Source organism: Aotus nancymaae, unplaced genomic scaffold (assembly GCF_030222135.1).
Source record: "Aotus nancymaae isolate 86718 unplaced genomic scaffold, 86718_ANA_hifiasm-v0.15.2.pri h1tg000002l, whole genome shotgun sequence".
Lineage (NCBI taxonomy): Eukaryota > Metazoa > Chordata > Mammalia > Primates > Aotidae > Aotus > Aotus nancymaae.
The window spans coordinates 52,646,973-52,662,648 of NW_026988413.1; the positions used below are offsets into that span (position 1 = coordinate 52,646,973).

The window sequence follows — 15,676 nt, forward strand, 5'->3', positions numbered from 1 at the left end:
GCTAATGTTTGTATTTTTAGTAGAGATGGGGTTTCACCATGTTGGCCAGGCTAGTTTCGAATTCCTAGCCTCAAGTGATCTACCCACGTCAGCCTCCCAAAGTGCTAGGATTACAGCCATAAGTCACCTCGCCCAGCCTGACTTTAGCATTTTAATTAAGACATCAGCTAATATTATGCTCTCATTTTCAGTAAAAACATGACTAATAACAGATTATAAGCACTCTGTGGTAGGGACTATGGTAGGACAAAAAGATACTGCCTGCTTTCCAAGACGGAAGTAACACAGGTATACACAAGGAATGGTAGTGGGATAAACTGTCCAACAAAAGTATCACAGGTGCACTTTACTGTGCAAAATGGGAGATGGGTTAGGCTATTCAACCCCAGACCACACACCATCCTTCTACTGATATGTATTCACAAACAGCTAAATTATAATCAGTTCTGATTAAGAATGTCTGAGAGAGCCAAGTGTGGTAGCTCATGCCTATAATATCAGCACTTTGGGAGGCCAAGGCAGGTGGATTGCATGAGGTCAGGAGTTCGAGATCAGCCTGCCCAACATGTGAAACCCCGTCTCTACTAAAAATACAAAAATTAGCCAGGCCTCATGGTGAACGCCTGTAGTCCCAGCTACTTAGGAGGCTGAGATAGGAAGATTACTTGAACCTGGAAGGTGGAGGTTGCAATAAGCTGAGATTGCATAACAGCACTCCAGCCTGGGTGACAGAATAGGACTGTCTCAAAAATAAAAGTCCAAGACAACATATTTTAGAAATATTTTTACCAGCAATAAAGTTTAAAGTACATAAGGCCAAATCAGGTTCTTTCTAGACACCTTGGAAATCTGATCACATGTACCATCTTTAACTTTTACCAAACTGGTGTTAAGAGCTGACTCAGGCAGAGGACATACCTTTCCTTTTTATACAATTTGGCAGCATCTTTAACATCTCTAAACACATGGTCTACTTGACGGGTCAACATATCATGCTTTAAACGCTCTAAGAGGTTAATCATGTCATCAAAGACAGAGCTCTCCATAGAGGCTAGTTGTCCCAGCTGCAATTTACTCAGAGTATTATTCTCTGCAAATACCTCCAGGGCAGCCTGTTGAAGTTGTAGAAAGAACTGAAAGCAAAAACATGTTAAAACATTAACATACTTTAACAGCTTGAAACACAATTCATGTGTCATTCAATTCACCCATTTAAAGTGTATAATACGGCTGGGTGCGGTGGCTCACACCTGTTAACCTTAGCACTTTGGGAGGCCAGGTGGGTGGATCACCTGAGGTCAGGTGTTCAAAACCAGCCTGGCCAACATGGCAAAACCCCATCTCTACTAAAAATACAAAAATTAGCCAGGCGTGGTAGCATGTGCCTGTAATTCCAGCTACTCAGGAGGCCGAGGCAGGAGAATCATTTGAACCCAGGAGGCAGAGGTTGCAGTGAACCGAGATCATACCACTACACTCTAGCCTGGGCAATAGAGTGAGACTCTGTCTAAATAAATGTGTATAATTCAATGATTTTTACTATATTCAGAGTTGTGCATCCATCACAATTTTAGAACACTTTCATTACTCCCCAAGAAAAGCCCCCACTCTTAGCCGCCATACCCCAGTAGTCTCCCCAATGCCCCCAGTCCTAGACAACCTCTAATTTACTTTGTCTCAGTGGATTTGCCTTTTCTGGATATTTCATATAAATGGAATCACAGAACGTATGATTCTTTGTGACTATCTTCTTTCATTTAGTATATTTTCAAGGTCTGTCCATATTGTAACACATATCAGCACTTCATTTTTTTTACATTCCCAGGTAATACTCCCTTATATAGCTATACCACATTTTATCCAGTCATCAGCTGGTGGACATTTGAGTAATTTCACTTGTTGTCTATTATGAATAATGCTGTGAACATTCTTGTGCAAGTTTTTATGTGGACATATGTTTCATTTCTCTTGGTATGTACTGAAGAGTGGAACTGCTGGATCTTATGGTATGTGTATGTTTTAACAGTCTGAAAGGCCAGGTATGGTAGGTAGTTCATGCCTGTAGTGTCAGCACTTTAGGAGGCTGAGGATCATTTTATAGTGAGACCTAATCTCTAGAATAAATTTAAAAATTAGCTGAGTGTGGTGGCGCACACCTGTAGTCCCAGCTATTCAGAAGGCTGAAAAGGAAAGATTGCTCGAGCCCTGGAGACAGAGGTTGCAGTGAGCTGACACTGTGTCACCGCACTGCAGCCAGGGTGAAAGAATGAGATCTCATGTCAGAAAACAAACAAAAAACCAGTTGAGGAATTGCCATACTGTTTTCCATAGCAACTGCACCATGTTACATTCCCACTAGCCAATGTTAAACCGTTCTGAAATGGAACAATCTCAAGATATATTGTTAACTGGAAAAAGCAGAAGAGTTTGCATAGTATGTTACCATATGTTGACATGCACACACCAGTATTTATATAAATAGCTTCAGTAGTATATACAAGAAATTGATCAAAGTGATTGGCTTTAGGGAAGATTAGAATTAAGATTTTCACTAGAGTTTTTTGGCTTTTGAATTTTTATCACACATGTGGATTACATAGAGTGAAAAATATTTTTCACCTTCTGTGTATGGTAATCATGAACTTAACAAAAAAATGACACTATGGCCCAGGTACAGTGGCTCATACCTATAATCCCAGCACTTCGGGAGGCCAAGGCAGGTGGATCACCCTGAGGTCAGGAGTTCAAGACCAGCCTGGCCAACATGGTGAAACCCTGTCTCTACTAAAAATACAAAAATTAGCTGGACATGGTGGTACATGCCTGTAATCCCAGCTACTTAGGAGGCTGAGGCAGGAGAATCATTGAACACAGGAAGTGAAGGTTGCGGTGACCTGAGAGCGCACTATTATACTCCAGCCTGGGCAACAAGAGCAAAACTCTACCTCAAAAAAAAAAAGACTCGTTTTTTATTTTTATTTTTTTTTGAGACAGAGTCTTGTTCTGTCCCCCAGACTGGCATGCAATGGCTCAATCTCTGCTCACCACAACCTCTGCCTCCCTGGTTTAAACAATTGTCCTGCCTCAGCCTCCTGATTAGCTGGGACTACAGGCGAGCACTACCATGCCTGGCTAATGTTTGTATTTTTAGTAGAGACAGGGTTTCACCACGTTGGCCAGGCTGCTCTGGAACTCCTGACCTCAGAAGATCTGCCCACCTTGGCCTCCCAAAGTGCTGAGATTACAGATGTGTGCCACCATGCCTGGCCTTGTTTTAAATAAAAATAAAAGTAATTTTAAAATTACACTATCAATAAGCATTTAAGAGTAAGATTAACTATAAAGGTCTGAAATTTTGTTTTTCTAAAATACAAATGACTAAATAAATCACCTTGCCAAGGTGGTTGTTGTTTCTAAAACTCTGAATAGCATTAGGCAATAAACACATCACAATAAGCCATGTTAAGGGCAACAGACATTTGGCTACCCTTGATGGCCAAACACAGTGACTCAAGCCTGCAAACCCAGCACTTTGGGAGGCTGAGATGGAAGGATCGCTTGAGGTCTGAGGTTCGAGATCAGCCTGACCAACATGGTGAAACCGCATCTCTACTAAAAATAAAAAATAAGTTGGGCATGGTGGTGCATGCCTGTAATCCCAGCTACTCGGGAGGCTGAGGCAGGAGAATCACTTGAACCTTGGAGGCAGAAGTTGCAGTAAGCCAAGATCACACCACTGCACTCTAGCCTAGGAAACAGAGTGAGACTCTTGTCTCAAAAAAAAAAAAAAAAAAAAAATTGGCTACCCTTGAAATGCTTTTTTTAAGAATTTTCAGTTGCTTTTCTTTTAAAGTTCTTGAAATGAAACTAATTAAAAATTAATAAAAACCAAAAGCCATTTAGAATTTTCCCAAAGACTTCATGGATAACAAAGCATAAAATCTGGGTTTTTTTATACATTTACTATTAAAATTCAGACTACCCCACATGAACCTAGATCATCTCTCTCTCTCCCCATCTGCCTCTCTCCCCGAGCACCCCGACCCCATATCTTTTTGCATGCAATGTATCATGGGCATCACTTACTTTTACTTCTCCTGCAACTTTTCCCGTTCTTTTAACAGTATCGCAATTTTCCTTTAGGGAACTGCCTCTTCCCCACTCTGAGACAACTTAGGTGCTGTCAGCCCTATCCTTTGATGCCAAGAATGCACACATAACTTGGTGATCCCATGCCTTGGCTGCACTAGTGATCATTCAGAGATGGACGTATGAGAGGCACCTTGGTATTTCTGCTAAAACTATCAGAGAAGCAGCACTCTTTGAAATTGCAGAAGGACCATGTGAGCCTGAAACCACCTGTGGCCACATGTCCAGAGCCTGCCTCAGAACAAAACCAGAAATAAGCAACTTCAGAACAGCCCTGCCTAATCCTTTTAAAAAGTTAAATTTCGTACCTCCTATACCTTATCCCACACCCCAAGTTAGGCCAGTTTGAATCTGGTTTCTGTCACCTAAAACTGAAAAATTCCTAATTCTGAATGGCTGCATATTTCAGGCTTGGTACAATCTGGCAATGGACAGTTATCAGGAGAGAACCTGAAACAAATGGAAAGTGAACTCTGTTCCATTCTTTGTCCATTTTCTAATTATGCAATACAAGAGCTTTAATAATTTTTACTTATAAAGCATTTACTGGCTACAGGGCTGTGAAAATGATTAAAGTATTTTTGAGGTTAAGACAGAATTTGCACCATATATATATATTATATATATATATATATATATATATAATTTTTTTTTTTTTTTTTTTTAAGACGGAGTTTCACTCATTGCCCAGGCTGGAGTGCAATGGCGCAATCCCAGCTCACTGCAACCTCCACTTCCTGGGTACAAGTGATTCTCCTACCTCTGCCTCCCAAGTATCTGGGATTACAGGCACCTGCCACCACACCCAGCTAATTTTTTGTATTTTTAGTAGAGACAGGGTTTCACCATGTTGGCCAGGCTGGCCTCGAACTCCTGACATCAGGTGATCCACCCACCTCAGCCTGGGATTACAGGTGTGAGCAACAGTACCCGGCAAGATTTGCACATAATAACCACACTAGGACACAATTCATTCACAATTTGAAAAATCAATTCCGAAATTTGATTATTTTCTGCTGAGAGAGGACCCAGTTAATTCAGCATGAGATTATACGTTTTCTAAGGGTAGGGATGATGGCTTATTCATCTTTTTTTTGCAGAGGGAGGGAGGCAGAGTCCCCCTCTGTTGCCCAGGCTGGAGTGCAGTGGTATGATCAAGGCTCACTGCAGTCTCAACCTCCAGGGCTCAAGCAATCTTTCCACCTCAGCCTCCCAAGTAGCTGGGACCAGAGGGCATGCCCACCATGCCCAGTTAATTTTATGTAGAGACAGGGTCTCCCTATGCTGCCCAGGCTGGTCTTCAACTCCTAGGCTCAAGTGATCCTCCCACCTTAGCCTCCCAAACAGCTAGGACTACAGGGGTGTGCCATCATGCTTGCTAATTTTTTGTATTTTTTGTAGAGATGAGGTCTGGCCACGCTGCCCAGGCTGGTCTCCACCTCCTGGGCTTAAGTGACCAGGTCACCTTGCCTTCCCAGTGTTGGGATTACAGGGGTGAGACACCACACCCAGCCATCTTTCTTAACAGACTATAGCACCACATAAAACAGTTGATGATGTTCTACAAATAATTTCATTGAAGCTGAAAATCTGGCACAAGAATCAAGAATAACAATTTGTTGCACATTACTAAAAATGCTTCACAGAATATGGAGCTGTGGGGGTGCTGAGAGAATAAAGTACTTACTTAAATTAGAGACAACACATAAAAAAGTACAAAATGAACGTATGTATGCTGATTAGCTGACTTTATTTTTTTTTGAGATGGAGTTTTGCTCTTGTTGTCCAGGCTGGAGTGCAATGGCACATTCTCGGCTCACTGCCACCTCTGCCTTCCAGGTTCAAGCGACTCTCCTGCCTCAGCCTCCTGAGTAGCTGAAGATTACAGGCGTGCACCACCACACCTGGCTAACTTTTGTATTTTTAGAGACAGGGTTTGATCAGCTGATTTTATTTTATTTGCTTTTGAGACGGAATTTCACTCTTGTTGTCCAGGCTGGAGTGCAACAGTGCATTCTTGGCTCACTGCAACCTCTCCCTCCTGGGTTCCAGAGGGTTCTCTTGCCTCAGCCTCCCAAGTAGCTGGAATTACAACCGTGCAACACCACGCCCAGTTAATTTTTGTATTTTTAGTAGAGACGGGGTTTTACCATGTTGGCCAGGCTGCTCTCAAACTCCTGACCTCAGGTGATCGACCCACCTTGGCCTCCCAAAGTGCTGGGATTACAGGCATGAGCTACCTCGCCCAGCCAGATTAGCTGACTTTATAAACAAATTGATCATTACCCTCTATCTTATAATCATATTATAAAATAACTGTTTTATTTTCCTTGCTCAGCAGAATGACATTATGCACATGGATTTCAGTTAACATTTTTATATTATCAGACCTTTATTAACATTTTTATATTATGAGACCTTCATGCAAAAATAAAAATAAAAAAATAAAAAATAAAAACATTTTTATAGAAAAAAAAAGCTTTAGGCCAGGAATGGTGGCTCATGACTATAATCCCAGCACTTTGAGAGGCCAAGCTGGGTGGATCATGAATGATGTCAGGAGTTTGAGACCAGCCTGGCCAACATGGTGAAACCCCATCTCTACTAAAATACAAAAAATTAGCCAGGCATGGTGGAGGGCAGCTGTAGTACCAACTACTTGGGAGGCTGAGGCAGAGAAATCACTTGAACCCAGGAGGCAGAGGTTACACTGAGCCGAGATCGTGCCACTGCACTCCAGCTTAGCAACAGAGCAAGATTCCTTTAAAAAAAAAAAAAAAAAAAAAAAAAAAAAAAAATCCTGATGCATCTGCAAGGAAAAAAAAAAAGAAAAAAAGCTAAATAATTACTAAGTCCCAGCCAGATTCCAGATAGGAATAAACCATGATTGTGTTTATCAGGTGTTTATCTTGTTTATATCTATAACGATCATATTTACTTTTGCTCCCTATTTATATGGCTTATTACCTGGGATTTAACACAAAAACATTTTTTGTTTGGCTTTTTCTTTTACATTAAAATAGGTATTATGAGGAATACATTTTCTTCTATACAATGCTTTAGAAGTAATCATAAATTTTTGTTCTACATATAACAAAATGTACTATATAATGCATTAATATACTACAATTTTTTTTCTTAAACTCATAATTTAAAATATGTCATGTTTTCTAGACTTACTTCCTAATCCAAGGATTTAATGTTTTTACATGTCCATGAATTAATATATTTCATTTCTGCTTTTATTTCGTTTTATTGCATTAAGATTTGATAATGCACAGAAATTTTAAATTAATTTACCTTGTCCATCTTTGTGACTCATCTGTACACACTTGAAAATTGTTTTTCCCATTATACTGTGGAATTTATCACCTATCTTCAATTAATCAATCTAATTATTTAACCTTGTAATTTTTTAATTCTCACTTTACCTATCACCTTCTAACAGTATATTTTTGTCTTTAAAATTGCATTTGTCTTCATCTTCCTGTTTTTTATGACACAATTATATATTTTATATATTTAATATTTCATATCAAAATTTTCAGTCACTATCAGATTTATTCAGTACAGTGAGTTTGACATTTAATGTCCACTTTACCATTTCATTGTCATCCTAGTTCTGTTAATGCATTCCGCCATGAAATTTACTTTATGGAACACCCAAGTTGGTACAAACCCAAGTTGACTTTTGTATTCTCACAGATGATCTTAGAAGAGTGACTGTTAAGGGCACCCTGAAGCCGGGCGCTGTGGCTCACGCCTGTAATCCCAGCACTTTGGGAGGCCGAGGCGGGTGGATCACAAGGTCAAGAGATCGAGACCATTCTGGTCAACATGGTGAAACCCCGTCTCTACTAAAAATACAAAAAATTAACTGGACATGGTGGTGCGTGCCTGTAATCCCAGCTACTCAGGAGGCTGAGACAGGAGAATTGCCTGAACCCAGGAGGCGGAGGTTGCAGTGAGCTGAGATCGCTCCATTGCACTCCAGCTTGGGTAACGAGAGTGAAACTCCATCTCAAAAAAAAATAAAAAATAAAACAAAATTAGGCTGGGCGCGGTGGCTCACGCCTGTAATCCCAGCACTTTGGGAGGCTGAGGCGGGTGGATCACGAGGTCAAGAGATCGAGTCCATCCTGGTCAACACGGTGAAACCCCGTCTCTACTAAAAATACAAAAAATTAGCTGGGCACGGTGGCGCGTGCCTATAATCCCAGCTGCTCAGGAGGCTGAGGCAGGAGAATTGCCTGAACCCAGGAGGCGGAGGTTGCGGTGAGCCGAGATCACGCCATTGCACTCCAGCCTGGGTAAAAAGAGCGAAACTCCGCCTCAAAAAAAAACATAAAATAAAACAAAATTAGTGTAAGAAGTCAAGTGATAGCCACAAAGTTCATTTACCTATTCTATTTACTCATGCATATATTTGAAAATATGATACACAAAATGTTACTTATTTTTATTTTTTGTAGAGACAGGGTCTATGTTGCACAGGCTGGTCGTGAATTCCTGGGCTCAAGTAATCTTCCCACCTCAGCCTGCCAAGTAGCTCGGACTGCAGTCATGTGCCACCACATCTAGCTACTTTTATTTTTTTATTTTTTGGAGAAATGAGGTCTCCCTATGTTGCCCAGGTTGGTCTCCAACTCCTGGGCTCAAGCAATTCTCTCATCTCAGCTTCCTAAAGTGCTGGGAGTACGAGCATGAGCCAGTGCACCCAGCCAAATAGTTTTTTAATGTATGAAACAATTAAAACTTCAAATGTTTCCTTCCTATTTTTATGGTTCTTTATAATTTGTCATGTTTTGAAGACATTCAAGAGGTATTAAACATTTTTTTATGTTCCTTATAGTCCTGGATTTTATTGCTTTTGACATCACTATTTAATCTTAGCTTTTCTTGTGATTGCAATTACCATATACGATATTTCCAAATGGTTCACTCTATAAACAACTATTTCATGAAAGGTTTGCTTTTCCAATGGTTAAATACATTAAAATATCAGGATTATTTAAGTACTTGAGATTTGCTTGACAAAAACGTGTATTTTAATTACACCTCCTAATTATGGCACTATGATTCTATCTAGCATGTTTATTTTTGCTTGCAATAGATTCAATTTCAAAAAGCATTAATAGTTCAAACTAGTAATATATTACTTAATATAAAAGAATATTAACTCACAACATTGTCAGCCCAATCTGCTAGTACTGTTGAGATGTAGTTCACAGCATTAAGAATTGCACAGTATCGAAAGCCAAGCGAAGCTCTAGACTCTTCTTTCATCACCTGTGTCAGTCGTATCCTAAAATCATCTACTAAGTCCTTCTGTAACTCCAGGAACTGCAGCTTTCGGGAAGCTGTGGGAAGATTTTTATACCTGTCTGTGGAAAAAGTTATTAAGACATTAAGGTTTATGGTACCATCCAAGATATAGTTACAAGTTTTCCCCACTGTCATGCTTTAGTGCTTTTGTCAAAAATCAATTGACTAGTCAAGTGTGATTTATTTCTGAGCTCTCTTAAGGATATGACTTTCAAAAGTATGCATGTTTGCCAAAACTTATTGAATAGTACACTTAAGATCTGCACATTACACTGTATGTAAAGTATGCCTCAATTTTTTAAAAAGGCAAACGAGTAAATTATATATAAAAGTTACAGTTTCAGCCAGGCACAGTGGCTCATAACTGTAATCCCAACACTTTGGGAGCCCAAGGCAGGTGGATCACCTGAGGTCAGGACTTCCTGACTAGCCTAGCCATCATGGTAAAATCCCACCTCTACTAAAACTACAAAAATTAGCTGGGCACTAGTGGCGTGTGCCTGTAATCCCAGCTACTTGGGAGGCTGAGGCAGGAGAATTGCTTGAACCAGGGAGGTGGAGGTTGCAGTGAGCCAAGATTGCATCACTGCACTCCAGCCTGGACAACAGACAGAGTGAGACTGTCTCACAAAAAAAAAAAAAAAAAAAAAAAAAAAAAAAAAAAAAAGACAGTTTATTCAACAAATAAATGGCATTTTTTTAAAAAGGAAGAACTTGGATAAATTCAGAGATACAAATTTAAGAATTTACACACAAGGTGGAGTGGCTCACACCTGTAATCCCAGCACTTTGGGAGGCCAAGGCAGGTGGATCACATGAGGTCAAAAGTTTGGGCTGGGCGTGGTGACTCACGCCTGTAATCTCAGCACTTCAGGAGACCGAGGCGGGCAGATCACCTGAGGTCAGGAGTTCAAGACCAGCCTGGCCAACATGGTGAAACCCCATCTCTACTAAAAATACAAAAAAAAAATTAGCTGGGCATGGTGGTGGGCACCTGTAATCCCAGCTACTGAGGAGTCTGAGGTAGAATTGCTTGAACCCGGGAGGCAGAGGTTGCAGTGAGCCAAGATAGCACCATTGCACTACAGCCTGAGTGATGAGCAAAACTCTGTCTCAAAAACATAAATAATTTACAGTTGACATGATGTCTGAAATTTTCTTTAGAATACTTCAGAAAAAAGTAATTGAAAAGTGGGAATTGCTTTCAACTTCGGTAATGGGTATCTGAGAGTTCATCATATTATCCTACTTTTGTGTATGTGTGAAAATTTTCCCAATAAAAAGTTTTTAAGAGACACACAAATTTTCCTTAATGTTTTTGTCTTCGTGTTTTTCATATTTTTCTTACAGTTAAAAATATGCAATTATTTGCTGACTGGGCTTCAGGTTACCAGACAAGCCTAAGAAATGGACAGGCTGGTGGATGAAGGTGAAGAGGGCCAGGGATGGTAGCCATGAGGGCCCAGTGGCACCTGGACAACCAGCAGGCCCACAATGGGACAATGTGATGCCTAAAGACCAACGAGGGCCAGAGGATGCTAGGCTACCCTCCAGCCAGAGAATCCCTGCACTATAACGGAAGTTTCTGTTACTATTCCAATCCTTAAAATTACTTTATTATTTTACTCTCTTCTGCAATCTTTGATAAATCAAAATCAAGAAAATATTTTAAATATAGGCCAATCACCATTTACTGAAGACACCTAAAATGCCCAATAACAAGCGAGTTTAGATAATAAAATTAAATTCTTATTTAACTGTTTTTGTGTAACTATTCAGGAAGTTTCCCTTCATGTACACTAATGCTTAAATCCTTAAATTAAAAACCCAAAAGTTAGAATATTGTTAGATTTCTACCAGTATAGAAACTGAATTTAAAGACAACCATCATATAATATTAATTTGTTGAGCCACTTATTTATTGATTACCTTATTGACAGAGTTACACTCTCTCGCCAAGGCTGGAGTGTAGTGGCTCAAGCACGGCTCACTACAACCTCCACCTCCCATGCTCAAACTGTCCTCCCACCTCAGCCTCCTAAGTAGCTGGGACTACAGGCATGCACCACCATGCCTGGCTAACTTCTGTACTTTTTGGAAGACAGGGGTTTCACCATGTAGCCCAGGCGGTTCTGGAACTCCTGGGCTCAAGTAACCTGCCCGCCTCAGCCTCTCAAAGTGCTGGGATTTTAGGCATGAAACACTGCATCCAGCCTACTGAGCTACTTTAAAAAATGCCATGTGAAAGCAGTACTTTTAAAACAAAGTTGTATCTTAAAAAACTTATACCTACCAGTTATAACCAAGAGTAGAGTCATAAAAGTTTCTGCACAATCTGGAACTTTCATTTCATCCACATCAGTGATATCTTTATATTGCGATACCCAGGCAGCTTCTGATGAAAGCATTGAGTCCATTTTTTGAAGAGCAACTGAGAAGCAGAAAAAAAGGATTATATCAATTAAGTAGTTATAGTCATTCCTAATTATTCAATTTGTAATTTTTTAGGAATGATGGCTTTTCTATTAAAAAAACCCTACAATCTCCCACTAGTTGTATTAAATTTGACTTAATTAATGCTTTATTTTAAACAGGATACTTTACCCCCATCCCCAAATTTTGAAAACAGTTGACTATTTAAGCTACAGTCAAAAAGATTCTACTGGCAAGCACAGTGGTTCACACCAGTAATCCCAACACTCTGGGAGACCAAGGTGGGCAGATTGCTTGAGTCTAGGAGTTCACAACCAGCCTAGGCAACATAGCAAAACCCCATCTCTACAAAAAACAAACAAATAGTAGTCAGGTGTGGTAGCACACACCTACAGTCCCAGCTACTGGGGTGGCTAAGGCAGGAGGATCACATGAGCCCAGGAAGTCAAGGCTGCAGTAAGCCATGATCAGCTCACTGCACTCCAGCCTGGGTGACAAAGTAAGACTGTATCTCAGAAATAAATAAATAAATAAAATATTCTAACACTGGGAGGCCAAGGTGGGCAGATCACTTGAAGTCAGGCGTCCCAGACCAGCCTGGCCAACATGTTGTAACGCTGTCAATCCTAAAATAGAAAAATTAGCCAGATGTCGTAGTGCGCGCCTGTAATCCTAACTACTCAAGAGGCCAAGGCAGGAGAATCCCTTGACCCCAGGGGGTGGAGGCTGCAGTGACCTGAGATCGCGCCACTGCACTTTAACCTGGGCAACAGAGCTAGAGTCTGTCCCAAAATAAATAAAATAAAAAATTCTACGATAAAATCTATAAAACAATTATACACCCCACTGGCTTTACTACTCCACTCTAGAAACACGTAGAGTATAATTCCAGGAAAAATGGAAGTTTCATGTGAAGAAAAGATTATCTCTGAAGGAAACTCAGAAAACCCTGACAAAGAAACTTCCAGAGCCTCTAGTTCCTACTCAGAACTGGAAAAGAAAAATATCAAAAATTTATATCCACAGAAACAGACATATCTCCCTACCCTCTGGCCACATCAGCACTTACATTTTCTCTCCACCGTCAACCATCTCTGAAAACAGGTTTCCTCTGAAAGGATATGCATACAACTAACAAAAGTGCCAGGATAGCCATGAACACTGTGTAGCTCCCTTTCAAACAAGAGTACTTCATCCACCAAATGACAGAAGAGATTGTCATCATATAGCAGACAAGGAATATCAGTGGCTAACTTCTCAAGAACCAGCATCATAAGGCCCCGAGAAAATTCAAGCTAAAAAAATATAAAAACAGGTGTGTAAATAAAAAGTTATCCATGCACACATATAGTTCTAAAAGAGAAACACAGGACTGAGTCTCTTACCCTCGCATTTACCAAACAGCCTATTTTGTCTAATATTGGCTGAATCTTCTCATCCAGAAATTGAGTATGGTTTCCAATCCACATAAGTACTTGAGCGAAGTACCATTCTGGCTAAGGAAGGAGGAAAATAGTTTGAATTCTTAAGTCATTCCAATTAAAAAGTTATAATTACATGAATCTATTTAATTGTATATGCACAACACTTACAAATATTAGTTGAAAATTCCTGTATGTAAGAGCACAATTTCTACTCTGAATTTTTAACTCCTGCAAGACTTAATAATCAAATGTTTGCCAATGTACTCCCAATAAATTTCAATAATGTGACTTAAGCCAATAAACTCATAAATTTATAATGTCACATATATTTAAAACCTAGCACTTCATTAATATGCAAAATGATGAGTATTACAAAGAACTGATGGCCTATAAATTTTTTGAAATAGCATTTGAAAATAATTGTTAAATATAATTTTCTTATGGTTTTATTTTCAAAAAGTAAATTTAGAAAAAATTTGCTAGTCTGCATTACAAAAACTACAGGTCTTATACAGGTTTAAGAGCAGAAATACCAAGTACTTAATATTTGCTTTGCTTTGTTTTGCAATGATAATTCGGTAACATCTGATGCCCAAGAGCAAAAATACCATATTTTCTTACAGTATATGAACACAAGTCCTCAATTATACGTATGAAGAGAAGTGACAAAACAGGAATTTCGCCGTTTAGAAAAAAACAAAGTGAATAGAGTCAGATTTTAACTTAAACCAGTAATAGTACAGAAACTCCAACATTTGCTAGTAATAAAAATGAAGAACAAGAGCTGGCAAAACACACCTTGCTTAACACATTAGTCTGCCGGTTCCCTCTGAAGTGATACCTGAACCTCTTCTGAAGAGGAGTCAGCATAATCTGGATGGGCAGGATGACAGAAGGGGATGCAGGTAGAGAGTATTTTTCTGGGAGTTGTTTTGGCTCAGTAAGTAATTCATCTCTGACATAATCAAGTCAAGGAAAAAGAATCAAAAGTATACCTAATACACACACACATATGTATGTATACACACGCAATAAAGTTTTCCAACAAATGTATCAGATACTCAGTAATTATTATGCAAATAAGTAATCTCACTTTATATTGAATATACATTCAATTAAAATGCACAAAAAGCCAGGCATGATGGTGACTCACACATGTAATCCCAGCACTGTGGAAGGCTGAAGCAGACGAATCACTTTAATCCAGGAGTTTGAGACATGCCTGGGCGATATGGCAAAACCCTATCTCTAGAAAAAATAACAAAAAGTAGCCGGGCATGGTGGTACATGCTTGTAGTCCCAGCTACTCAGGAAGAAGAGGTGGGAGGATCAATTGAGCCTGGGCAGTCAAGGCTGCAGTGAGCCGTGACTGTACCACTTGACTTCAGCCTGGCTGACAGAGTGAGACCATGTCTTCAAAACACAAAAATGGGCTGGGCGCAGTGGCTTATGCCTGTAATGCCAGCACTTTGGGAGACTGAAGTGGGCGGATCACCTCAGGTCGGGAGTTCGAGACCAGCCTGACCAACATGGAGCAACCCCATCTCTACTAAAAATACAAAATTAGGCAGACATGGTGAAACATGCCTGTAATCACTGCTGCGTGGGAGGCTGAGACAAGAGAATTGCTTGAACTTAGGAGGCAAAGACTGCGGTGAACTGAGATGGTGCCATTACACTCTAGCCTGGGCAACAAGAGTGAAACTCCGTCTTTTAAAAAAAAAAAAAAAAAAAAAAAACTGGCCAGGCTTGGTGGCTCACACCTGTAATCCCAGCACTTTGGGAGGCAAAGGCAGGTGGATCACAAGGTCAGGAGTTCAAGACCAGCCTGACCAACGTGCTAAAACTCCGTCTCTAACAACTGCAACAAAAAAATTAGCCAGGCATGGTTGCACATGCCTGTAATCCCAGCTACTCAGGAGGCTGAGGCAGGAGAATCACTTGAGTACGGGAGGCAGAGGTTGCAGGGAGCTGAGATCACACCATACACTCCAGCCTGGGCGACAGAGGATTCTGTCTGGGGGGAAAAAAACCCACGAAAATGCTATCAGAATTTATCTATAAAACTTTCCTAAACTAGTAACAAAAAAAATTCAAGCATCATTTGATTAAATTAATACTGTTACTAAGGTTTCCTCCCAATTGCCCATTTGTTCTATCATCCCAAGAGATCTTTTTGTGCTACGAACTTGGATCAGTCATGTATCTTGAACTCTTCCTTACAGCCCTCCCACCCACATGCAATTCACTTTCCAAGAGTACAGTCCACCACTTGGTGGGCATCTACAGACCAAGTCCAAACACAGGATTCTTGTTTGGCTTTCTTGGCCATTTTGAAAAGGTTT

At 40.1% G+C, this 15,676-nt stretch overlaps 1 protein-coding gene across 2 annotated transcripts in view; it reads right to left on the reverse strand.

Annotated features, from left to right (window-relative positions):
- RINT1 (RAD50 interactor 1) overlaps window positions 1–15,676 on the reverse strand; it is a 33,352-nt gene that overhangs the window by 4,814 nt on the left and 12,862 nt on the right. Inside the window, exons 7-12 of one of the 2 annotated variants that reach the window (XM_064374617.1) lie at window positions 14,130–14,286; window positions 13,293–13,399; window positions 12,977–13,202; window positions 11,768–11,905; window positions 9,334–9,533; window positions 919–1,133 (exon numbers count right to left, since the gene is read on the reverse strand). In XM_064374617.1, the coding sequence (XP_064230687.1) occupies window positions 919–1,133; window positions 9,334–9,533; window positions 11,768–11,905; window positions 12,977–13,202; window positions 13,293–13,376 (863 nt within the window). In that variant the 5' untranslated portion in view covers window positions 13,377–13,399; window positions 14,130–14,286. Of the gene's footprint in view, window positions 1–918; window positions 1,134–9,333; window positions 9,534–11,767; window positions 11,906–12,976; window positions 13,203–13,292; window positions 13,404–14,129; window positions 14,287–15,676 lie in introns of both variants that reach the window. The other variant, XM_012456303.3, reaches the window with a different exon arrangement.